The following is a 27,497-nucleotide window of genomic DNA, read 5'->3' on the forward strand; positions in this document are numbered from 1 at the left end:
TTACATTTTCACAAAGACAAAAGGCAGTAATCGCTTAATTAGCCTAAACTGCCTTTTTATTTTTCAATAATTCAACGAATGGAGCGGTTCCTGGAGAAAAGACTATGGTGCGTAATTTGTCTTTGGATAAAACAGACTTAAAGTAAAATAGATAAATAAATAAATAAATAAATAAATAAATAAACATGGTGCGTAATCTGTAAAAGAACAAAGTGAAGTATACAGACAGTCAAAAACATCACAAAGCAAAGTTTCACACAAAGATTGACGTGAAAGACTGACTATAGATAGCCCTATTCTAAGTTACAAAGCAGACCAATTTTAGTGGGCCTATTTATTTCCTTATTTTTCCACAATATTTCGAATAAAATGTTTCACTTTTGGATTCCGAGAGGGTGGTACACTAGAAAATCGTATTACAGAAAACTTTTAAAACTAGAATTGTGTTTTGGTGTCACATTTCAAAGGGAATCTACATGTATCATACTATGCTGTGGGGGAGTATCGCTATGGGGACGTAAAGATGCGGGGATGTATCGATTCAGGAGACTATCAGTGCGGGGGATTAGCCCATACATCTACTAAAGATAAGTGCAGATATCATGTTGGTTCAAGTTGTATAATTTTGTTCGTGGTGTTATTTTTGGAAAGGGAATCACCTGCCTCCGTCAACGTCACCGGAAATGTTGTTCTCGGAGACTTTGCACTGTATATTTTGACAGCAGCCATTTTACAGGTAGTTGCAGAATTTCAAAGAAAGAAATAGTGGGTTAAAGAGCTCACAAATACAGCTGGATCATGAGTACTTTGCTTTCAGAAGTTTCTCACGTCGTTTCGGTGACAACAAATCGGCGCGTGTCTGTGTATGACTTGATAGTGCACTTTCAACAAGAAAGTGTTGGCGGTGGCGATGTTGATGTGTCGAAAACGAAAGTACTTGACGAAACCAATTTTGCTATTTATTTTGAGGATGATGCAGGTAATTATATTAAGCATCAGTTTTTATGATTCTTGGTAATTCTTTTTGTACTTTTTAATTTAAGGTTTAAATCTGGTTTTATTGACGGCACGTGATAGATATATTAGGGCACGTGATATGCCGTAGCAATAGTCCGAAGGTCCATTGGTATGAAGGTTCGGACTATCATGATATATTCAGTCCAGGGCCCCGTGATTTGGAAGCATTGCATAAATTTGCGAAGGGCCCATTGCGAATAGCGATATCACATACTAAAAGTAAAGGCTACAATGTATTATATGACTTATATGGGGCTAGTATGAGCTAGTTATGGAATCGATCGGGACGCTTGCGCTCGGTCGCAATGCGCGACGATTTCGAGTTACAGGGCCCTGTAACCGAACGGAATTTTCCCATTGAAGTTGAAAGAAAAATCTTAACAAAGGTTTCTCAACTGAATCCTGTCTAGTTATGGGCCAATATATATAACCACCCAGCAGGCATAGTCGCGTTGGATCAACGTTGAAAACAGGTTGATACGTTGAATTGCCGTTGATCTACCTAAATTCAGCATAGAATCAACGTTGATCCAGCCACGTCAAAACACCGTCATAATGAGACGTTGACTCAACGTTGTATTTTGGTCATTGACACAACCTTGCAGACATGGATTGTAATTTAAAATATTAATTATTGAAAACGTGATACTTTTTTATCAATACTGTAACTAACTTTTTCAAAATAATAAAAAAAAGTGTTTTTAAGTGAAAGTGACAGTTGTTTTGTGTCTTTAGTGAACAAGTGAATTTTTTTTAACTTGTTATTCAGAAATACCAATAAACTGAATTCCTTGCAAGGTCAGCTAACACTAGGATGAATGAGTCGCTGTAAATGTGTTGGAGTGAAGTTAACAATATTGACAGTTCTCGGTACCCTAGGCCTGTTATAGATAGACAGGCTGAGGTGACTGTGACTTTGTTATATATATATATATATATAAACCTTAGAAATCCTAACTTAAAGGCCATACATACATACACACACTGGACAATAGAAATGTCACCCCCTACTGATCCAAAACTTTGGAGGAGATAAATGACTGTGGAATGATATGCTCCTGGTATCATTTTATTAACATCAAATTTCACCAAAAAAAAAAAAAAAAAAAAAAAAATGAGAACAAAACATACATTCTACCAAGATATGCAGTTTCAAGTCGAAAATTAGTACTTAGTGGCATAGCCACGTGACCGGATAATAGCTGCCAGTCTGAGAGTGCAAGGATTCATATAATTGTCTGATGCGTTCAGGGCTTATGCTGGCCCAAGCATGAAACACTGAATCTAACAGAGTTTGTCTGCTGGTAGGACGGGCATTTGTCCAAAAGTTTGACACATCATTCCACACATTTTCTATTATGTTTGCACCCGGACTCTGGACAGGCCACATCACCCTGCGAATGTCTTGTTGGTCAAACCAATCATCAACTGCTCTGGGTCTGTGACAAGGAGCATTGTCATCCTGGTGAACAAATGTATAATTCCTGTCACCAAACATGTTAGTAATAAATGGAAGCAAGCCTGACTCCAAAACATCGATATATTTCTGGTGATTCATGTTTCCATCAACCACTACCGATTAAATAATCAAACACAGTTAGCATTTTAATAACATGCTTGTGACATCAATTGCACCTCTATATTGGGTTTGGGTGTTTGCTCTGACCTCTGATGACAGACGGGTCCGATGCTGGCGAACTGCTGGTAAAGCATTTGAACCACATGCACTGAATTTTTGAACCCGGAGCAGCATATCCATCATGGTGTGGGGCTGCATCAGCGTTAGGGTCTCACATGAAGAAGCTTGTATTAAAGTTTCACTCTCCTGGAACCATGAATAATTAAAAATAATTCATCGTTTAACCCCAAAAAGGAACATACGTTACTGTCACAAATACAAAACGTCCAACTGTGAAACGTTCTATTCACTTTGAAAATTCAGCCATCACTGGTTTTGTTGATTGATTTATCTCCTACAAGTAGCCTATAACGTTGCTAAAAATTATAATAATCTTCTGTATAGAGCAGTTAATTGTTTTTGAGCGACTTCAGTTTGCTTGTCACAGAATGTTAAAAAATGGGGAAAATACACCCTACCAACAGTAAAATAAGCATTAAATAAAACATTTTCCCTTCATGATCCAAATATTATATCAGAAATGTCAAACTATCATGGAACCACAATATATTGTTCGGTCAGCAAAAGAAAACATTGTATCTCTTGCACACAAGTACTTGAACAAAATGAAACATTTTGACAATTTTTCTAGGGAACATACGTTACCTAGTATAAGTGATGACGCAAAGCCCTTTGAGATACAGTTTAAATATTTATAAAAACGTCCTTACGTCATGTCTAATTTACCATGACTGAACCACTAAAAAATATATCGGAACGCAGCATAAAAATGAAAATGAAATGGCAAGAACATACGTTACCGTACGGTTTTTGGAACATACGTTACCATATAGGGCTCTTTGCGTAATGTTAAAGACATGGTAAAATTAAAAAATTGAATTTCAGTTGAGACAGTCGTGGATTTTTGTTCTATACACATATATGTTTTGAAATATTGTATACAATTTTGAATTCATTCATTTTTATTTTTTGACACTTCAGCATGTGAAATGCACCTCTATATTGGGTTTGGGTGCAAAGCGACACTCATCAGAAAAAAAATTATATGACCAATTGTCATGGACTGTCCGGTTCCAGATTCTGTTGGCCTTAGTTCACTCTTCGTTGCCTGTTTTGTAACGATATAAGAGGTTTCAGTCTTGCAACCCTGCTGTACACTCTCTGAGCACGTAACCGACGACAGTTTTCACAGACAGATTCTTATGTGTGAAATTGTTCCACTGTGTTGTCAACTGACAAGCAATGTTGAACCTTGACAACCTGGACATCAAAATCAGTCGTCGGTCTTCACGGTCAGTAGTTTTTCTTGGATAACCCATCAGAGGCAATTTGTCTCTTGATCCAGTGTTTCTATACCGAGACCAGACCATCTGCACGGTTCTAACTGAACAATTCAACTGTATCGATATTCTGACATTGCTTATATTCCACCTCTTCAGGTTAATAACTTGACGTCTATTATCGTTAGATAGTATCCTGTATCTTGTCATATTGGAGAAAGACAGGAATGACATTTGCTGTACATGTACAAGACCAACAATACAATCCCATGGTGCAGCGGTTTTATACTCATTAGTCACATTATAAGTAGACCAGGCATTATAACTGCCCAAGATCTGCCTACTTTGATTACTCTGATTTAGGGGGTGACACTTCTATTGTCCAGTGTGTGTATATACCCTACATATTCTTAGCCATCAAACATGTCCTACTGCTAAACACATCCAGGCTAAAAGGGTGTAGGCCCCTACCATGCTTGGGTGCAAAACATGCTTAGGAGCTAAATGCGTTGAAAAAATCAGACAAAGCAGGCACTTGGATGTTTTTACAGTGTACGTTATAATTGTGTACCTGTGTTTTGTACCAAAACACAATTTCATGCAAGAATGTTGTCTAACAACTGGATGGGGTTGATACAATGCTGTTATCTGCTGTTGAGTCAACTTTCAAATCCATTGTTTACCCAACGTATTATCAAAGTTATGGCTCAACGTTGTTTCAACGTTAAAAGAACATAATTTGCCCGCTGGGCAATGTGTTGAAACTAATTTTCATTTTCTTTTTTATTGTTTAATTGATTCAGGTATATTTCCAGGATAATGCAAAGTACACTACGTATAGATTTGTAGACCCCTCTCCGTGAATTTGTAGCCCTTTCCCTTCGCTAGCCTCCTAACGCTCTCACTGTATTGGGGTTAACTTATTGTTTGACGGGTAGTGGCGTGTTCAATCTTGGGAGGGGTGTCGGCCGGACTTCATTTGCCAGTAACCCCCATGTTGCGGGGATAAGTGGCGTGATCGATCTGGTGAGGGGTGTTTGGCTGGATATTATTGGCCAGAAACCCCGATTTTAGTTAGTTACACTTAGAACGTTCTTCATTCACTCACACGATACCCAGAAAATACACGCCATTCAAGTTCTAGGAAGAAGCAATTTCGTCAACCGTAGGAGTTTAAGTTTGATTTTGTTGATAAGTTAAAGTGAGTTTATAGTAAGTTTTAAGTTTGTTTTATTATTTAGTTATTAAATTTAGTTGAAAAATATAGCTTAAATTGCTACCGCGACGATCTTTGTTATGGTTCAGTATCCAGTAACGATGTCGATTTACTTAGGGTGATTTCGTGTTTGTTTTTGTTCACGGAAAGTGTCACTATATACGATTTACCTGGTGTATTTCATTGTATAAACCCTATGTAAAAAGCTAGAATTCGATCGTAGAACGGATATTTGGCTTAGCGCAAACTTGCCGTATTACTGTGTTAGCGTCGGGATACAAGTGATCTCGTTTATAGAGTTTAAAATAGCGTATCAGCGAACTTATTGTTGGCTCCCGTTTTCAGGTCACTGCGAATCTGTAGCACGTTTTCAGTACTGCTTCGCACGTTTTAGCCGGTGACACCACTTCTTGTAAAAATTTACACTTGTTTAACTAGTAGGTTACTGTAAATGCTCTTAAATTTAGTACAGATACGTTCTATTGTGAAATGGTAAATTTGCACTTAAGCTTTAGTACAAAGAACGTTCTTACCTTTATTACCGTAGCGTTGAGTTTTACAAAGCATTCTAAATATTGACACAACTGTGTTACCGTAATTGGCCTTCAGTTCTGGACGAAATCTTTTTGTAAAATTTACTTTGTTATTGCCTTTGTAATTATATTTTGTTTTTTTTTCTTATTTAAGACGTGTTGTGTTGTGTTGTGTTGTATTGGTATGCTGTCTGATGACAAAAGTCAACGGTCAGAACAAGAAGTTATAACTTCTTGGTCTGTTATAACTCCTTGGAACAACCAAGATAAATTCCCATCAGAATCCACCCATGGCAAAGTGCCAAAATCCAAAGTGGCCACCAATGCATAGGAAATGGGTATTTTTTGGGCATTTCATGGAAACTGGATAACTTTAAAACTTGTGAAAAGTATCATTTCTTATGTTTAAAGGCATGGCCATTCAAATGTTTAGAAATCATCAGAAATCAAGGCCATGCCTAAATTTCAAGGTCAATCTAAAAAAAAAATTAATAGCCTAAAATACAACATTATGACTTTTTTTATTCTTTCAAAAATGAACTTTTCATGATTTTTCTAGCTCCTATTGAGAACTGCATACAAGAGATCACCAATGCGGTTGAACTATAGATGAATTTATTGAGCGTCAAACTGGCAGGTCATCTGTAAATTACTTTGCCAATTAACATATATGTTCATTATGCTGTTAAAAATGCAAAAACCCAGTTAGGAAGTGGACTAGATAAGGATCTGGCCAGTGACATATATATGTCACAAGGTTCAAACTCAAACAAGGTCAAACCTAAAAATGATGTGAAATACACAACACTCTATATTTTTACAAAAATATAAACTCATGATAAAATGATGGAATATTCCAACAAAACACTTGATCTGTAATTTCAACAAGGTTTCAATAAGGTTTCAATAAGTATGACAAATGCAATGTTCAACCAGATCATTAGTGTATTTATTCACAGAGGTATTTTTTTCTTGTTGTAACTTCCAAGTTACAGTATTTTTGTTGAACCTTTTCCATTTGAGTTCCTTTTGGCTAGCAGTTGTTCATTAATCCCCAATTTCTAAAAAAAAAGCAATTGTGCAGATTGCCAATGTCACCCTGTCTCCAATGCAGAGTTGGGATGTTGTAAAAGCCCTTCATGTGTTCTTGAAGTCCTAAACTCTTTGTACTGTAGATGCATCTTTGATTACCATTGACCCTGTTCCTAAATAAGACCCTATCTCAGTTTGTCCAATATATTTCCTGACTCTCTTTCATCCAGCCCAGTATAGAGTACCCCAACATTGCCCTTGGAATACAAATCAAGAGATTAAACTGGCCAGGCGGTCCTTTTGCTCAACTTCTTCTCAATAAAAAGTGGTGTTGGCCTGGTACTATAAGATTGGGCGTTGACGTTTTGAAATGTAATGGTCATTATGAGTTGTAGTACAGGGGACCATCTGTGTCACAATTTCCTTCAGAACCTATGGAATGGTCTGACACAATAGCAGATAGTAGTTCACAAAATGGGCTGATGATGATCCAACACCATGAGCAATTTTTTTACCACACTTTCTTCAGAAAACGTCACACAAACATAACATTGATGACAAAGTTAGTCATCAAAACAACGAACTCCAAGTAGGAATCTCAATTTATGAGAAATTCTGACATGCCACTAGTGGAGCAATTGACATAATTAAGTTGATGGAGCCATTCATTATTTGTTAGGTCAAAAGTGATCCCTTGTGTGTTGTGCTTACCCTATAGGCCATCATCGAAGGGCCTTTCATTTACTTTTCCTCTGGGAAAGAAGGTTTTGACAGGATGTTGCCACTTAATAATAATAGTTGCTGACAATGCTCTGCCCTAACTACAAATCTGGTTATCTTAACAGGACAACCAGTGCAAATAACTGTATGGTCCTGCATGTCGCATGGCTTTTGCTGCTAGAACAACAAACTAAAAGCATGAGCCATTTTAAGGTGACCTTCTGTTTGTGTACATCACGCAGCATCCACAAGTACCGTTTCAAATGTGCTTTTGCAAGTCGGTGTGGGTGTGTTTCTGCTTGCAGGCACATTTTTGCAGTGTATAATATGTACATTTTTTATGTACAGACACAGCTGTATCTACATACATAGCCATCACCTTTGTCTCTAATTACGCAGCAGGGTATTCAGGGCACAGACTGTGATCACAAGATACCGCAAATAGATTTTTAGATTTTTAGAAAATAGATTCTTCATGTGAATGGTCCCTAAGTCTGTTGATGAATTCATTGTATTTAATTTGTGTCTTGTCTAAAGAATTCCCTTTGTTCAAGACAAGCAAGACACTTCAGTATAATATAGGAGTCTTTTTAGAAAGAACTGCAATGGAGATTTTGGGAACCTTTTTAATGAGTGCTTTTTAAGCAAATTTCTTTAAAAGAAACTGACCTCTAACTTGCTTGTAATAATGAAAACAATTTATTTCATAGTTGCAGCAAAAGTTCTTCAGAATACACACACAATCCAGTCAGAAGGATCACCTGTTGAAGTAACTGTTTCCCCCTGTACAGTAGAAATTGCTGAGCAGCACAAGTTGCTGTCCATTGAAACAATATCACCATCTACATCAAGCAGTGATAGCTTCATTGTCCTTGATAAAGAAGAGGATGAGGTGGAAAGAGAGAGTGATACTTTAAGTTTTTTGAAAGCATATCCACAGGTATGAAGTATTTTAATTTAAAAATTGTCTTCTAAACTGTAGACCTATCATTCATGCTATTTCAAATATCCTGTAAGTGATGTAATTAATTATGTTTACAAAATGCCATGTTCTTTCTTGAAGTCAGAAGTGTCCTTAATGTCAGATTTTAAATGTCTCAGTTTTTTTATACATGAAAGAAATGTTTTATTTCTACAGAATCCACAGTCCCAGCTTCTCTCAGAGAGAGGCATTGAGAACCAGGACACAGATAAAGGAACAGATGGCAAAACCAATAACCAGTACATCTATTTTGACCATTTGGCAGAAGGTCTAACTGGGCTAAATCCGACTGGAACTTTACAACATGGACACATAAATAAACCAGATGGAAAGCAAGCAGAGACAAATATGGTCAAAAATGAAATGGATCAGTTTGAAAGGAAGAGAGGGAATGATGGCACACAAATGTATGTACATGTATCAGGCTGTGGTACTGAGGCAGAATCCTACATGGACCAAGAAAGTGGAAAAACATACAGCTGTGGTGGGCATAACAAAGATAAAATACAACAGTCACATCTGTCTCAAGTCTTGCATCCCCATTTGCTTCTTGCAAGAAGAACTGATGGTGGTAGTCATGCACATGAACAACAACTCACGCTGAGTTCCATGCCATTTCGGTCACTAACACAGAGTGAAGAGTTTCGGTTAAAACCAGGTCATTCACCACCTGCTGCAGAAATGTACATATCAGGCTATGGTATTGATGCAGAATCCCATATGGAGCAAGAAAGTGGGAAAACATATATCAGTGGTGGGCATAACAAAGATAAAATACAACAGTCACATCTGTCTCAAGTCTTGCACCCCCATTCACTTCTTGCAAGAAGAACTGAGGGTGGTAGTCATGCACATGAACAACAAGTCATGCTGAGTTTGATGCCATTCCAGTCACTTACACAAAGTGAAGAGTTTTGGTTAAAACCAGGTCATTCACCACCTCCTGCAGAAATGTACATATCAGGCTATGGTATTGATGCAGAATCCCATATGGAGCAAGAAAGTGGGAAAACATATATCAGTGGTGGGCATAACAAAGATAAAATACAACAGTCACATCTGTCTCAAGTCTTGCATCCCCATTCGCTTCTTGCAAGAAGAACTGAGGGTGGTAGTCATGCACATGAACAACAAGTCATGCTGAGTTCGATGCCATTCCGGTCACTAACACAGAGTGAAGAGTTTCGTTTAAAACCAGGTCATTCACCATCTCCAGTGAACACTGACCTGCCAGAAGTTCACCAGCTGGGAACTGGTGCCAAATATGCTGCTCCAGAGGAAAGAATGGGAAAAAGTTCTCTTCCAAATTTGTCATGCAGTTCTGCAGGGCATACTGATGACAAGAAAAGTGACAGAGGGAATCCAGAGCAACCACAAAGCACAGCTTTTAGGGAATACGGAGAAAACAGTCAAGCCCAGACACAACCAGCCACAACACAAGACATTGAGGAAGAATTTGGAAGAAAAAGATCGACAGGGCATACAAATATTGGTCACCTGCATCCAAACACCAACCTTACTGATAGCAACTACATTTTGACCAATGAGGATCCTGTCCAGAGCTCTGGTCACACACATCACCACGAATACAGTCAGCCACCTCCCATTGCCCGTTCTGAACCCCATATTCAGCAGGATCCTGGTCACTCTGCAGGTGGTCATGCTGGTCAAATTCATCAGTATGGAGGGCCGCAAGAAAAGATGACCATTCCAGGAGATGTACGTGATCCACAGTCAGGGCAATCTTCCCCATGGCTTCTTCACTCTCCTCCTAGTGGTGATCAAACCAAGCAGGTGCCCCATATGACACAAAGTATACATATACCAAAGATGAGAGAGTCAGCAGATAGAGGGAGACAAAGTGATTTACCCCCACAAGCTGAACAAGGTAAATTGATTCAGATGTTATCAAAGACCATGCCCTCCATGGCACAGCTTGGTTCTCAGCTTGGCCTTACAGAAGAACAAATGAACCAAGAAGGCATGGCAGCTATGTTGCTGCACCTAGCTAATGAAAATGCAAAGCTTAAAGCACAGCAACTACCAGATTGTGATGAAGATACAAAGAAGTCTGTTGCAGAAGAGGAATATCTGCCCCATCGCCAGCATGAGAAAGGTTAGCATTGATTTTGCAAAAGAAGGAGGTCAGCAACAGATTGGCACTGAAATAGTTTTTATAGCCATGTACAGGTTTTAGAAATTGTTTTTAAAATGGAGTCGAACCAAAGATGTTACAATGTATAATGACAGTGCCTTAGTACATGTGCCTTTCCCATTGGTTAACAGCCATTTCTTACTAACAAAACCTTAAAAATTTTGTGGTGCAAAATTAACTGAGTTTTGGCCTTTTTTGGGGACAACTGTTCAGTCATCAGACAATTATTCACTTAGAAATATATAAAGGGTTACTTTCTGGAGTCTTGAAGGCTAACTGCAGGTGCGTACGGAAGCCATCTTCCAGGGTCTTTCGGAAAAGGGTCAGAATTTTTCAAGTGTACATTGACAGGCATGTTTTTTTTCTGTCGGAAGACAGATTAAAATGGAAGATGGATCAACAAAAATAATTTGGAAGACTGTCAGATAATATTTCTGGATTTGCCCCTGAACTGATTTGAAAGTGTTCATTAGCAGCATGTAGGATACAAGCTAGATAGTTTAGCAGCATTTTGTTGTGATACGTCTCATTTATATTATATTTATAGTTGTAAGTAAAATCTCAGAATAAATCAATTCAGATATTTTGAGATTAAAAAACAATTGGCATATTTTCAGTGGTAGAGGAAAGAAGTACAAACGCCGAGTTAGCAGATCCTGGCAGAAGTATTTTAGTTGAAGTCACTATGTCTGGACCTGCAGAATGTTTTGAGGAAGAAGAGCTGAAATTCTTGTTTGAAAATGCCAAACGTACTGGAGGGGGAGATATTGACAAGTTTTATTTTTACCGTGATAAAAAGAAACTTATCATTAGATATGAGAAGAATAAAGGTATGTTTTAGTGAAGTAAAAACTGACAGCACTTATTTACAATGAATGAGGATTGATCGTTAATGCCAAGAATAATAAACTTCAAATTTATGAAAAATCAATGACAATTAAAGTACTTGAAAGACTAGAGTTATTATATTGAAATTTTTGTATGAAGATTAACACGTTTTTCAGAAACCCTTTATGGATTTCATCTAATTTTCACCTAGACATATTCACTACTGAAATCTGTCAGCAATCCAATAACCAGTTTAATTCATTTTAACATGTGAGTTAGTGTTTACTTATACTTTTAAGTATCCATATCATTTTTTTAATTTTATTTAAGATGATAAGAATGGTAAAATTGTTATCCAATTATATAAATTTCAGATGCACAAGGTGTTTTGAAAAATGGATCTTTTGACTATAAAGGGGTAAAATTTACCCCCATATTGTTCCAGTCCCCAAAACCAATGCAGCAGCATCAAAAGCATGTCCAAGAGCATTCCCACAGTGCAACTGCTGCAGGCTTGGAGCATTCTGGAGGCCCCCCTTCAGAAGCAATAAGCACCCTGAAAGAAGAAGTGTCTCAATCCCAAACACAAGATCCAGTGGTACATCCTCAGTGGCTTTCAGAACAAGATGAACAAAAATCAGATGAACACATAGGTACAATAGAAGTCAGAGGTTTCAAGGAAACTACGACTGATGAGGTTATAAGATATTTCTTCCAGAGCAAGAAAAGATCTGGAGGTGGTCAAATCAAAAGTATGGAGATCAAGAGAAAAGAAAATAAAGCCTGTATCACCTTTGAGGATGCAAAAGGTATGATCTTCATTTTCATAAAACCTGGAGACACTATAAAGACAGAGACCTTAAAAGAAATGAGAAACGTTTGCATAAAAGAATAGATTGTGAATCTTGCCATGTGATGTTGACATTTTACTAGTTATTTTTTGCACATTGTGCTAGAAAAGTTGTTAATGATGGTTTGTTGTTCCAGTTGCATCCCGAATAATACAAAGAGGCACCTTGACATTGGAAGACGCACCCCTGCAGATCTGTGAGTTACTTGGCCCCCAAAAACCTGTCAATGTGAAGATGCCATTACAACCCAACAAACTACTTTTGATGGGCCTGTTGCCAACAACCACTTCAGACTGCTTGAGGTTTTTTGTAGAGTACATCAGTGAGCAGGACACATTTGATATTGTGTATGGACCACAACCAGGTGTCATACTGGTGACATTCCAGGAGAAGATAGGCAAGTGATCCTATCTGATTTCTTTCCTTGAATTGGTATGACTGTGTGTCATCTTGTATGTTTGTATTGGTATCATCAGCATGTATATTGCAGGGGTAGTTGTGGAATATCCAAAACTGAAAATAATTCTCAATAATGATATGTGTGACATACTGTATATCCTTGCTGTATAATTTGTGCATGTGATTGTAAACCTTGAATGCTGTTCATATGTAAAAATTCTTTTCATTGTAAAAAAGTCAATAGTTGATTTTTTTTAAGTGACACCTGGTGTAATTTGGGGCATTTCAAGATGTATTATTATTCTTATTATTATTATTATAGATTTTTAATTGTCTGGGGGTCAGACAGTATTGTTTGAAAATTAAGCACATCAGTGAATCTACCACAGAACTTTGCATATTATATAGTGTTTGTTGTGTCTTAGATGTATATATATTGGGAATGCATGTACATGTAAGTAATATTATCAAAAACAATTATGGTAGCAATCAAATAGAACTAGACAATATGTATGTTTTCAGATTTTGGTATTGTCCAAAAGAGGATCCAGAAAAAGAAAAACAAACAAACATCAGAATTTGGTAATGTCGATGCTGCACAGGTCTACTTTCCAAGTGCTGTACAGGTCCATGGCCTACCTCCTTCAACCACAAAAGATGCCCTAGAAATCCACCTGGAAGCTCAGTGTGACAGTGATGCCCATGCAGAAGTTATTCAACTAAATGTTGATAAGGGATATGGTGTGGTTGAGTTCTCTGATTACAGAGGTATTCAGATCTATGTTTTTCTTATAAACAAGTTTTTTTTAAAGTCATTAACTCTCTTTTCTACTGAATGAATTATAGTATCAATATATTGTGTTTAATTTAAGGTGTGCACCATAGCTTTCACTTGCTTTTTTACACCAAAGTTATGCTGGAGCTAAGGTGTTTTTCAATTAGTCAAAATGTTTTTTAATGTAAAACACCATTTTAAGATAAATTGATGAAGAATAAGCAACAAAAAGTACATTCATACTTGCATGACATTACTTTTGTAAAGCTGTACAAAATATAAATATATGCATAATAATTAATGGAAAGCTTCAGTATTTGTATGATTTTATTATTATTATTATTATTATTATTATTATTATTATTATTATTATTATTATTCAGATATTGGGCCATTATTGACAAAGGAACACAGAATAGCTGGACAAGTAATCACTTTACATGCATATTATCCCTTTTTTGGAGAGACCTCTCATCTGCCAACCTCAGGACAAGTTATAGTGAAAGTCAACCCAGCTTTTGTGAAGTATGTTCAAAAACATCCTCAAGTTTGTGGGAGGAAGTTTGCAGATGTTCTTGAGAAAGCACATGCCCAAGCCCAGTTTACTAATGATGGAGAACTCCGTCTCTCTTGCACCATCACAGATGATGCCCCGGATGCCTTTGCGCTGATCCAAACATGGGAACAAGAGGCAAGATTGAAAGTCCAGGATTTTTTTCAGCATTACTCACATGAGGTTTTCCAAATTCAACCGGATGCATGGAATAACACTGTGGAAAGAATCGCAGAGAAGCGCTTAGTTGAATCATGTGGTATTATTTTGGATATGGACCCTCACACTATGAAAATTACCCTTACTGGTGAAAATGAAATGGTAATGCTGCTGTCAAATCAAGTGAAAGCCATTCATGATGCAGAAATGAAAGCAATAGAAAGGGAGAGGGAGAAAATAAAAGATAACATATCTTTGGATGAATACAAGCTAAGACTGTTGCTTGCTTTGAACTTTTTGAACAATATGGAGGAGCAGTTTCATGACCTATCCACCAAAATTGATCTTAAAAAGGGCATTATATCCTTTGAAGGGGTTCAAGCAGATGTTAGGAATGCTAAGTTGCAAATGTATGAGAGAATTACAACATTAGTTGAAGACGAGGTTTCTCTGTCTCATTTGATGATTGACTTTTTGAAATCTCAAGCATGTCAAGATTATCTTGATCAGTGCCTTAAGTCAAGTCAAGTAGTTGCTGTGTGGACCTTTGGCGATAAAGAAATATCACTGTACGCACAGTCAAGAGACCAGTTAGAAACTGCAAATGCTATCATTTTGAGGGAGATTCAAGAAAAGACCTGTGAGTTAAATGCAGAGTCTCAGCCATTGATGAAGTCAGAAAAGTGGCAGAAGTTGTGTGACAGTCTAAATAAAGACTATCCTGGATTGTTGAAGATTTCTTCAAGTGCAGCACATTACACCATTGTGACCCTGAAAAAAGAGATGCAAGGTATTCTTGGCAGAATAAACAGGTTTTTGGAAGAAAATACCATATTGACTGTATTTGAGCCAATGGAATATGGAAGAGTAAGCTACATGAAAAACTATATGATTGAAGGGCTGAACAATATCACTGCTAGTCTAAAACCATCTGTCATTTCAGTTGTAGCAGACAACACCAAATCAAAGCCAGGCATTATGGTTAAAGGCACAAAAGATGGTCTGAAGGAAATTATGCCAACTATCAAGGAGTTATCCAGTTCAGTCCAGAAATGTTCATATCCTGTGGGAAAACCAGGCATGCCAAAGTTCTTCAGTGAAAAGAAAGGGCAGTCTCTGCTTGAGGGTGTTGCCATGCGTACAAAAACCATCATTGAAGTTAACCAGCCTGAGGAGACAACACCTCATGTCATTACAGGGAAACGTGATCACCAGAAGGCAGAGGAAACCAGGGTTGTGAGGAGTCAAGTGGTTCATAGCAGCGGAAAGAAATTCTTGGTGTGTAAAGGAGATATGAGCAAATACCCAGTTGATGTTGTGGTCAATGCAGCCAATGACCGTTTGGAGCATACAGGTGGTCTGGCAGGTGCTCTGTTAAAAGCAGGTGAGAAGGTTACATTACTTAATATTTTTTAAAGATATGGGTCTTGAAAAGGGCTGTTTTTAAATAGAGACAATTTTGATGAAAAGAGATCAATTTGACTGGTTCACAGATCCATAAGGATGCCCCCCCCCCCCCCCCCCACTCCCCCACTGCCTTATCTCGGTTACTGACAGTGAGTGATATGATTTTAAACAGAATGTCACCAACACTAGTGGGCTTGATTTGGTCTTAAAGTGCAATTTAAGAACACAAATAGTCTTACATGATCTTAAAACATGAGTAAGACCATTTCTAGTCTGACAGCCAATTAAGTTGTCTCCCCTTACACATTCTCTATTGTGAGCAGAGGTGTCCTCTATTGTGAGGGGAGGTATCCCCTATTGTGAGGGGAGGAAACTGCTTGACCACTTAAGTAGATGTTAGATCATTTTTTATCTTAAAAGCAGATTCAGTCCATTTTAAGACTACTGCTGTAACGATTGTGAACTTAAATTGCACTTTAAGACCAAATCTAGCCCACTAGTGCAAGGTGATGTACGTTGCTATGTCAATGGACACCTGACTAATTTTGTATCATATGGTACGTGTCAGTCATGGAAAGAAGGCTGACAGGGGCTAGGATATCATTCAACACTCTGCACTAATGGCCCAATCAGATTGGACAAATTTTTATTCCCTCATTATTACTAGTATTCTGTTTTATTCATGTTCCAGGAGGAAAAACAATCCAGGAAGAATCAAAGAAATTCCTTGAGAGTCATGAATGGTCAAGGCTCCTGGAAGGTCAGATAGCTTGGACTGGTCCAGGGAAACTACCTTGTAAACTCATTATCCATGGAGTTGTACCTATGTGGGAGGGAGACAAAGCAGGAAAAGAGAGACTGCTCAAGGCGGTAGTCTACAAGGCTTTCGAAAAGGCTAACCAAGATGGCTTCAAATCCATTGCCTTTCCAGCCATTAGTTCTGGCACCTTTGGTTATCCTGTGGACAAAAGTACCAGGGCCATAGTTGAGGCTGCTGATATGAGTTGTAGGGAAAATCCAGGCTCCAGTCTCAAAGAAATTCACTTTGTTGATGCATTTGATTCTACTGTTGATCTGTTCGGTAAGGCTGTCCACAGTGTTCTGGGGGTCACTGGTCAGTTTGGACAGCCCAAGACCAGATACAGGGGATCACCAACATTAAGGGAAGGTAAATAGGTTGATTAGTTTCAGCAAATTTTGTATTTAATGATCATTTTGTTAGTGATATGCAGGCCCATAACCAGCAATTTCAATAGGGGGAGGGTTCTTTTTCTGAAAAAGTGAACCTTTTACCATGAAATATTCATGTACCTAGGTAAAATTTTACCCAGAAGGGACTTTTTCCCCGAAACCTGGCAACAAGCCTGGTTATGAATATTCCCCCATGCAATGTAAAGATTGAATTCTCCACTACTTTCCCTACGATATGCTCATTCTGAGAATTTAGTAATAACCAGGTGGATTGCACTGTTTAACAAGCCAAAACTATTCATTTAGTTGTCATGATCACAGCCAATCTTAATGTTACATATTATTTTAACAATTTATATTGATTTTACAAGTCTATGAGTGATTATATTTAGATATGAGAGGGGATGACATGGTGCAGTGGCAAGACCCGGATGATATAGATACAGATGATGAGCTCCAGGCGGCAGGAGCATGGTGTTCTCGCAGAACAACACAGAATACAGATTTCCAGCCAGGTCCTTCACCAGACTCTGTGGAGACAGCTGAAGGCATTACTGTGACTCTTGTAAAAGGGCAGCTAGCACAACAGCAGGTACAATTAATTACTATACTGATTCACAGGGAAACAATTTTTTTAATTTACTAGCTCCATATTTTTATACATTGAAATTGTATAACAAATTGCTTTAAAAGCTTTACTATTTCTGTGATTTTTATGCCTATATCAAGTACATGCTTTTCAGCAACAGCAACAGTTAATACATATCTTATGCAGCTAATTATAATTAGAGACCAGAATTTAAGAAAATAAACTGGAGTATATATGCTATTCAGTGTTTGCCTCTTAGGAAAAATAGTTGCTGGACCGAAAGTCCAGCCATCTTGAAAAGTAGCTGGACTGAATGTCTGCCGGGTGGGAAACTTTTCAGCCCGTTCTGAAAGTTGTCAGCCCTGGGCAGATGGTCCAGCCTTAATTTCTAACACTGATGCTATTACTTAACACCTGGGTGCATGGTATTTAGTTGCCATATTTTTATTGCAGTTATTACCTCCACCAAAGAGGTTATGTTTTCTCCCCTGTTTGTCTGTCTGTCTTTCTGTCTGTCTGTCTTCAACATAACTCAAAAAGTTATGGACAGATTTTGATGAAAATTTCAGGAACTGTCAGAAGTGGGCCAAAGTACTGATAATTAGTTTTTGGTGGTGATCCAGATCAATATCAATCAATAATCAATAATAGTAAAAAATTGCTGCCTTGGCGGAGGTCTGCATTCTCGGAGTGCTTTAATTTCTTGTTTCACATTAGACTCCAACAAGGCAGCAAAGTCTCCATCCAATGTCGTTTCACCCCTAAATTTTTTATATCTTTTATTATTGATTTTATTATTATTACCTGTTGTCCGGGCATATCACTTTCTTTTGTTTATATAGTTTTCTTTTTTTGGTATATAATTTTCTGCAGTTATGTGAACAGTGATGGCAGATCTGTTTATCTCAGTCTGCTCTGAGTGAGTAACAAAATTGGATGGTCATGCCTTCAAGCCTAGTGAGGGTTAGGCAAATCTGCCAACACAGAGGATCAATACATAAATGTTATTCTAAGAAATGAAAAGTTTTACATATTACTATTATTTCTGAATATATTTTAGGCCTTTGAGGATGAACTTCAGGGTGTGCAAGGCAAAGGAGGGATGGGAGCAAAACCTAAAAGAAAAAGAAAGAGCAAGGCAGGAACTTCTGAAGGTGGTAGGTATCTGCTTTTTGAAAATATTTCATTGAAGATTTGGTTGCTTTTATGATCAGATAAAAAAAGTGTTATGATGTACCTACATCTTTTGTTGAGTGTGTTATGTAAGAAGGAGGAGCTTTTATTAGGGAAACAAATGGAAAAAGACAAGAACAGGTGATTGGTAAACCATAGATTAATGTTCACTTTCATGTTCTTGGCAGAGAGTGATAGCTGAATCCACAATTTGAAGTGGAAATGCTATGGTCTTGGTTGTTTTGTTACAGATGGCTCCCTCTATACCAACCTGACAAGCCAAACTCCTGGCAGTTACCAAATGAAGATTGGAAAGATCTGTGTTCAAATCCAAAAAGATGATATTACCAAAGAAGATGTGGGAGCAATAGTTAACAGTACAAATCCCACTCTGGACTTGTCAGTGGGTAAATGTATTTTGTTTTAGCCTGTCTAGTTGAAGTCAGATTATAATATCATTGAAGTTTCTTGAATTAACAAAAAAAAAAAAAAAAAAGGAAAAAACATTCATTAGGCACCAACATATATGAAATATTGGCCATGCCTCACAGCTATGCTTTTTTATCTTTAAATAGGGCAATAAATGTGTTTATCTGGCAATAAATGTGCGCATAGAAATGAAAGTGGCTTAATCTAACTGAATGCTAAACACTTTCTGTGCTTTCACCTGCAGGTGGAGTGTCCAAGGCAATTGTTAACAGTGGAGGGAGTGCTATCCTGGATGAATGTAGAAAGAAAGGTGAGAATAAGTAGCATTCACTTTTTTAACATCAACTTAAATTGCAAATATACTTGCAGAATTGGCATTGTCAGAAAACATAAGATACATAATAATAATATTGGGTAAGTGTGAAAAATAGATTTTATTTTTTGTAAGCATTTTTTCTCCAGATATTTATTGAGGTTTGAAATAACAATTTCTAAGATAAAAAGGCAATTTTGGAGAAAAAAACTTACATACCTGGAACTTGATTTAACATTTTAACTTTTTTACAGTGTAAATTTCGTAGTCTGCTCCAAACTTCTTTAATAGATAAGTCAAATTTTAGAGAGTTGTTTTTTGGAGATAGTTGAGAAAACATGAAGTTATGTTCCTGTGTCTAACGTCAAATGCATTACAGGTCAAACACAGAGTGGTCTAGCTCTGACAGGAGCAGGGAAACTGAAATGCAATCACATAATTCACTTTGATGCTCTAGTGTACTTCCATGGTAAATGGAAGGAGGCTGTTATCAAGTGCCTAGAAATGGCAGAGTCTCTAGGTGTAAAGTCTGTGGCTTTCCCTGCACTTGGAACAGGTAATGGAAGCATTTGCTTTTAACTAACACTAGAAATAAGTCTATCCTCTGTATATGTTATGAATGCAGTTATTTGACATGAATCCATCTAAGAGGATTCATGCATCTTAAAGGAACTCTCCTTTTCTTATACCCCCCCCCCCCAGTCATATTTGTATTTAGAATATTCTGGAAAGCTTCTTTTATTTCCTAATTGATACCTTAAAGACAAAGAACCCCATTTTAAAATGCAAGTTTATCTGAAGTGTACTTTTTTCTTCTCAGCCTTCATGGTTGCTTGCAAAGTCAATATAATAATACATTGTAAAGGGTCGCGATACACAGGGCCGTAGCCTCCGGGGGGGGGCAGGGGGGCAGCTGCCCCCCTGGGATTTGAGGTGCAAAAAAAAATAATCGCAAAGGTAAAAAAAATAATTGCAAAGTTGGTATCAATTCTGTGAGAAAATGCACTCATGTTAAAATGCACCAGAATGCAGTATTATACATACAGTTTTTAAAAATTTTCCACACCGTGGGAGGGGGACACCCCCTCCCCCCTCGGGGGCTTCGCCCCCTTGTGTCCGCTTACTGCTCCCCTTGGCATTTTGCTCAGGCTACGGCCCTGATACAACATCCTGTGCCATTTCCTTGTGTAAAAATTAGGCTGTGAAGGTCAGGACTCAGGAAGGCTGTGTTGTTCTAAATGATCATCTAGAACTAAGCTTATTAAACTAAAAAGGAATAAGGCTTCATTCACATGGAATGTCTATTTTCTAAAAATCTATTTTCTATTCGCGCTGTCTTAGGATCATGGTCTGTGCCCTGAATATCCCGCCGCGTAATTACTAGCAGCGCGAGTCAGTTACTTATAGTAACTTATAGTAACTGGCTCGCGCTGCCAGTAATTACGCCGCGGGATATTCAGGGCACAGACCGTGATCATAAGACATACCGCGAATAGAAAATAGAATTTAGAAAATAGACATTGCATGTGAATGAAGCCTAATGACATTGAATTCATGTGCAATGATTTGTGAGTAGGCAAAAATTGCAATTAACCCCAGGAATATTCATTTTGGCAGGGGTTCTGTGAAAAAGCCCTTTCAAATACTTGTTTCACAACTTTCCTGGTATATAAAATATATAACCTTACCTGTAAATGCTAATATGAATTAAATGTAATATACCTGATAAACAAATATGGACATAGGTTGTTTTAGTCACATGGGGCTTTATGTATAAAAAAGCCTGAAGAATTGAAAATGTTTTTCCATAACTTTTCTTTGTGTGAGATCAATAACTCAATCTTTTCAATAGGCAAAAGTTCTCCAACCTTCAGATGCATAGCTTAACAATCACAAAATGTATTTCTATATAGCATTTGGGGTGCTTTTGCTGCATAGAATACAACTATAGAGTAACCTGCTTTTTAGTTTTGTTGCTACCACTCAGTAAGGGTGTTCTAATTTGAAGAAATATTGACTTAAAATAGACTATCTGTAAAATTCACAATTTTTCCTCATTGAAAAGATTGAGTAATTACAGTATATTTTATTACATATTGTAGGTGCACTTGGATTTAATAATAACCCTGAGTCAATTGCCTCAGACATGTTGGAAGGTATTGCTGACTTCTACATTAATGTTAATCCAATTAATGTCATGCTGGTAAGGATTACTTTGTTTCAACCACATCTGCTACCTATATTCCATAAGGTTATGGAGAACAAGCATGGAACACCATTAAAAGACAACAGAGGTATCTTTAAAAAAGTGTGGGGTAAGTTTGATATAATGTTGTTTATATTATACAGTGTGTTTTATAAGGCAGTAATGTCACATTAATTTGATCAGAAATGTACACTGAGGAGATCTGAAAATATTTTTAATATATTCGTTCACAATTTTTGTGATGTCAAAAAATTTAATACATTTGCCATCAAACTAGAAGAACTTTTTTTCATTTATTGTAACATTTTTGATTTTCTTCATATCTTTAAGATACCTTTCTAATGCATTCATGGAAAGGGAGTGAGGTTTTGGAAAGGGAGAAAAAAGTGTTGGTTCTTGACATTTATGCAAAGGACAAGAAATCTTCTGATGCTGCCGTGCAAGGTATAGAGGACATAGTGAGAGATGAAATGGAGGACAGGGGCTGTATTCTTGAAACTTTGTAACTTACTACAATTTGTAACTATTTATGCGAATTTGTCACTTGGACTTACGCGGTATTCTTGAAACACTTGTAAGTCGTGGACTTACAAACTCTTGTAACTTTTCAGGTAACTTTCCGGAATTGACGTTCGGCGCATGACTAACCCACAAGGACGTGTTCCACTCCCGTGTTTTGGGCCGATAAAATGCTTAGCTAGACATAAAAAGTCTCTTGAAATATATTGAGAATAATTGTACCACCAGCGTAGGCGCTGGCGGTACACATGGTTTTAGTCCCGATCCGTATGTTCTGCTGGCTCCGCCGGCTCCTGCGGCTCCGCCTACAAGTTACCGTTACCGCTTCTCCTCCTAGACGGTAAGGGCCCCCATACCCATCTCTTGGATTTAGGTCACCTATAATCTCAACTTGTTCCACGTAAAATTTGGGCTTTGTCGGTATTGGGGTCTAGGTGTGGCACTCATTGCAATGCACCCTTGTCCAAAAATGGCAAAATTAAATGCTAATTATCTACCCTACAGAAGGAATTATGGGAAAAATTTCTACAGACGGCTTTCCAAAAGTCATATGTGTAGATTTCAAATATGCCCTTGGATTTGACCTTTGACCTTTATTTCAAGGTCAAACAGGCCAAAAAAACGAAATTTTTTACGAAAAAAATTTTTTTGCACTGTTATTCAGACACTACACAGGCTTAACCAATAATATTATTGGAAAGTGTTACCCTTTGGGTCATCTTTCATCTCTGTGAATTTGGGGTCAATCGGTGAATTTTTACGGGAGTAGCGGCCATACCATAAGATACCGAAACTGAAAACTGTCTCTAATTCGGGAACCGTTAGTGCTAGAGACCCATTCTTTTTTGCATTTTGTAGAGCATGTAAAGCCCAACACTGGTGGTGGTCTCCGTTTTTTTGTATTCCATACCGTTTTCGAGTTACGCTGTATCAAAAAGTACATTTTGGTGGTTAAAGCAAAATGTGCAGTACGGTAATGGATAAAAAATTTTGAACTCCGGAAAAATAAAACATAAGGCTTGGCGAGGCAGACAACTTGTGGTCAAAAATGACATTATTTCGTCAAATTTGAACATCTGGAACTTCAGAGCACCTCCCATTTCAAGAATTTTGACCAAAATGACCTTTTCTTTATTTTAATTAATTTTTTCTGTACGAAATTTATGGCACATTATTGTAACTCCAAAATTATAACATTAAGTCCCTTATATCTCTAAAACTGGCAGAGATAGGTCCATGGTTACTATTGAACTTGAATAGGAAATCATATACTGGCAATCTAAGTGTGACCTTGAAATTGACCTTTGACCTACTTTTCATCATGAATTGAACTTTGCAAATTTTGGTTCCCTTTTATCTCCAAAACTGGCAGAGATAGGTCCATAGTTACTATTGAAGTTGAATAGGAAGTCATATACTGGCAATCTAAATGTGACCTTGAAATTGACCTTTGACCTACTTTACACCATAAACTGAACTTTGCAAATTTTGTTCCCTTTTATCTCCAAAACTGGCAGAGATAGGTCTATGGTTACTAGTTAAGTTGAATAGGAAGTCATATACTGGCAATCTAAATGTGACCTTGAAATTGACCTTTGACCTACTTTACACCATAAACTGAACTTTGCAAATTTTGTTCCCTTTTATCTCCAAAACTGGCAGAGATAGGTCTATGGTTACTATTGAAGTTGAATAGGAAGTCATATACTGGCAATCTTAATGTGACCTTGAAATTGACCTTTGACCTACTTTTCATCATGAATTGAACTTTGCAAAATTTGGTTCCCTTTTATCTCCAAAACTGGCAGAGATAGGTCCATAGTTACTATTGAACTTGAATAGGAAGTTATATACTGGCAATCTAAATGTGACCTTGAAATTGACCTTTGACCTACTTTATACCATAAACTAAACTTTGCAACTTTTTAATGCTTTTATTTTCAAAACTGGCAGAGATACGCCCATAGTTACTATTGAATTTGAATAGAAAGTCATACGAGGCAATCTAAGTGTGACCTTGAAATTGACCTTTGACCTACTTTTCATCATGATATGAAGTTTACAAATTTTGGTTCCCTTTTATTTCCAAAACCGGCAGAGATAGGTCCATAGTTACTATTGAACTTGAATATGAAGTCACATACTGGCAATCTAAATGTGACCTTGAAATTGACCTTTGACCTACTTTACACCATGAACTGAATTTTGCAAATTTTGGTTCCCTTTTATTTCCAAAACTGACAAGATACGCCCATAGTTACTACTGAATTTGAATAGGAAGTCATATACTGGCAATCTAAGTGTGACCTTGAAATTTACGTTTGACCTACTTTTTATCATGAATTGAAGTTTACAAATTTTGGTTCCCTTTTATCTCCAAAACTGGCAGAGATAGGTCCATAGTTGCTGCTGAACTTGAATAGGAAGTCATATACTGGAAATTTACTGTGACCTTGAAATTGACCTTTGACCTACCTTACTATTAACTGAACTTTGATTGTACCATTTTTAGTTATATATATTTTTTTTGCATATTTTGAGAATTCTTGTTGATTGCATTTTTTACAGCTTGTCAAGCACAAGACTGGTGGTGTTGTCCCTTTTTTGTGTATGTGGGGGTCTATACGATCGCGCTTACCCCAGCTGGTGGTACAATATTCGGAGGCGGTATCGCCTCTCTGATCCTCTAGTTCAGAAAGATGTGTCTCAACATTTTCTTTCAAGTTTTCATCAGAAAATCCACTCATATTTGACTGTGCTTCCTCCGACATGCAAGCTCAGAAATCGAACTTGGCTCCTCTTATGGGATTCTCCTCTTCTGGGAATTGCCGCTAGCAAAAAGCACTTTAATTTATTAAATTTGCAATGAAAATGTTCAAATATATTTCCTTAAGTTAGTAGTTTATAATAAACACTCACAACATAGTTCAAATTTGATACCTGCTTGGATTGCATGTTGTCTTAGGATACCAAAGTCATACAAATAAGTTTACACCAGGTGTATATGACATTCAGTTAGATACAAAAATGTAATTTTATTTTATTTTCAGTATATTTTATTTTCAATATATAAACATTGTTATTAAATGTGAGTTGGTATAAATGTTTTTCTGTTGACCTTTGCTGTAGATGTTTTATCATGAGATCTGAGTAAATGTTATTTTCATATTAAATCACAAATAATAATACAAATAAAGTCAAATAAGTTGGCTCAACTTGTCAAAAATGACATTCAATTTAATATTAACATGTTATTTTTAATAAAATGGAGAGATTTGATGAATTTTAATTAAAATACACACTGGTATAAATGTGGAAATAAATCCTCTAAACCTTTGTTGTCATCATGAGGAGTGAGTAGGGTTTTTTTTTCATGTCAGTAAGAAATGCAAGTTACATGTACATTATACTGGTACGAATGAACATGTACCTACATGTTGATAGTGCAATCTGTACAAAAAAAAAAAGAGAGAGAGAGAAGGATTAAAATAATAATAATAATGATAATAATAAATGACCAAATGTGCTCACTGATTGTTCAATCATATTTTCAATAATTTCAGGTATTTTTTTGTTTCATATAATATTTACACACACAATAGAAGTGTCACCCCTACTGAACCAATACTATGGGGGAGATAAATGACTGTGGAATGATATGCTCCTGGTATCATTTTATTAACATCAAATTTCACAAACAAATCACAAAATGAGAACAAAATGTACATTTTACCAAAATATGCAGTTTCAAGTCCAAAATTAGTACTTAGTGGCATAGCTACGTGACCTAATAATAGGTGCCAGTCTACGAGGCAAGGATTCATATAATTGTCTGATGCATTCAAGGCTTATGCTGGCCCAAGCATGAAACACTGAATATAACAGAGTTTCTCTGCTGGTTAGACGGGCATTTTTCAAAAGTTTTGACATATCATTCCACACATTTTCTATTATGTTTGCATCCGGACTCTGGGCAGGCCATGTCATGGTGGTGATTTCACGGTAAATATGAGGACATATTTAGAAGGGCCCCAGGGATGTGTCATAGTGGTGATTTCACGACCAAATGTCATTTTAGAAATTTCCACATTTAAATCAAATTAAATCAACATTTGGTAAAGATTGTTCAGATGTCTCTTTTATAATGACATTATATGAATCTGTTAATGTATGTTATTCATTGAAAAGAACTGTAACCAAGTTTTAAAGGATGTTTTCAGTTTAAAAAGGATTGAATAACTTTATTTACTGCTTCATCCCCAAGTTAGAGTTTAAAGCAGTCTGACTTTAATTATGTTAAAGGTCTCTAGTAATATGTCTTAATTCTGTTAATTGGCTTCAATATCTCTGACTTGTTTTAAGAATCACTGTAATGTATTTTGTGTGTATTAGTATATAAGGAGAAGAACTTTGTATAAGAGACAGGGATTGGAGATCAGAGCTCGGAGTGAGTTTGGTCAGTCGAACCAATAGCTGGATTGTCCCTGCTGTCTTAGGAGACTCCAGATCTCTCAGCCAGAGAAATAAATGTAGAGAGAAGTCAGTTTGTAGTTGATCTCTGGAAAACATATCACTGCTGTTGTGTTACCTGCTGGAGAAGTAAATCAGACCAAAGTGTCCCCTGTGATACAAGAAACATTTTTCTGCACAATTATTCACAATTAGCAAGGCTGGCATGCAGTCAGTTGTTAGCATAGCAACAATTTTCTCACTATCACTTATGTAGGTGTTTTTGTAATAATCACGACTTGCGCATCAATATGCCGGATCTGCATACAGACTGTGTAACAGAAGGTATGGGATATGCAGTTAAAGTACACAAAGCTAATCGTTCACCACACAAAAAGAACACGTGATTTTCAGGCAGTATTTTCATATTATCAAACATTGTCTTTCATTGTTTAAGATAGTTATCAGTATGGCTAATGAAAATGTTCTAGAAAAGTCTGACATCTTTCAGTGAAGTCTCTTTTTCATTATTAAAGAGTTGGCTTTTAAGAGTATCACTTGAGATAGCCTATCGTGTTTACAATGAAAGTGCACGGCGCCAGCGACAGCGACAGTGACAGCAACGCCAGCGACGACAGATGCAGGTGATGACGATATGTACAGACACATCTGTATATATTTACTGTACTGTTTGAGAACAGTAAGTGACATGGTTTTTCTTAAATGGTCATCATGGGAACAGTGCCCAAAATAGGTTTTTTTCAAATTTTGATGCAATATGTTAAACAGCATAATGACCATCAATTTTTAATAATAAAATATTAGTATCATGGATATTCAGAAAATGTGACTAGCAAAGGTCTTCAGGCCCATGGAACTTCAAAGTCACAACTTGAAAATGCCAAAATGTAAACAAGACAGCACTGTTCTGAAAATTTTTTTTCCATTTTTAACAATTTTTTAACATAAAACAAAATTAACAGGTTACTTCCATTTTTATACAATCAACTAAGAAAATTGAAGAGATGGGAAAAATATCAATACAGCAGTGTTAAATGTCCAATTTCCTCCATTCTGAGATT

At 36.9% G+C, this 27,497-nt stretch overlaps 2 protein-coding genes across 2 annotated transcripts; both read left to right on the forward strand.

Moving 5' to 3' along the window:
• The first annotated feature begins 576 nt into the window (after nucleotides 1-576).
• On the forward strand, nucleotides 577-12,765 carry LOC106159252 (uncharacterized). The gene is made up of 6 exons (XM_087001716.1): nucleotides 577-979; nucleotides 8,148-8,377; nucleotides 8,576-10,535; nucleotides 11,192-11,404; nucleotides 11,777-12,211; nucleotides 12,390-12,765. Exons 1-6 carry the CDS (start codon nucleotides 799-801, stop codon nucleotides 12,656-12,658), a joined length of 3,288 nt encoding a protein of 1,095 aa, XP_086857842.1. The 5' UTR covers nucleotides 577-798; the 3' UTR covers nucleotides 12,659-12,765.
• A 399-nt stretch (nucleotides 12,766-13,164) lies between these two features.
• Nucleotides 13,165-26,509, forward strand: LOC106165603 (protein mono-ADP-ribosyltransferase PARP14). Its single transcript, XM_087001231.1, has 10 exons — nucleotides 13,165-13,420; nucleotides 13,811-15,523; nucleotides 16,238-16,714; nucleotides 17,130-17,329; nucleotides 18,387-18,483; nucleotides 18,751-18,906; nucleotides 19,173-19,238; nucleotides 19,621-19,797; nucleotides 21,344-21,556; nucleotides 21,778-26,509. The coding sequence occupies exons 1-10, from the start codon at nucleotides 13,165-13,167 to the stop codon at nucleotides 21,951-21,953; spliced, it is 3,531 nt and encodes a 1,176-aa protein (XP_086857357.1). The 3' UTR covers nucleotides 21,954-26,509.
• Nucleotides 26,510-27,497: the final 988 nt, after the last annotated feature.

The sequence above is a fragment of the Lingula anatina genome, chromosome 1, assembly GCF_051362555.1.
Source record: "Lingula anatina isolate TDL-2025a chromosome 1, LinAna3.0, whole genome shotgun sequence".
Lineage (NCBI taxonomy): Eukaryota > Metazoa > Brachiopoda > Lingulata > Lingulida > Lingulidae > Lingula > Lingula anatina.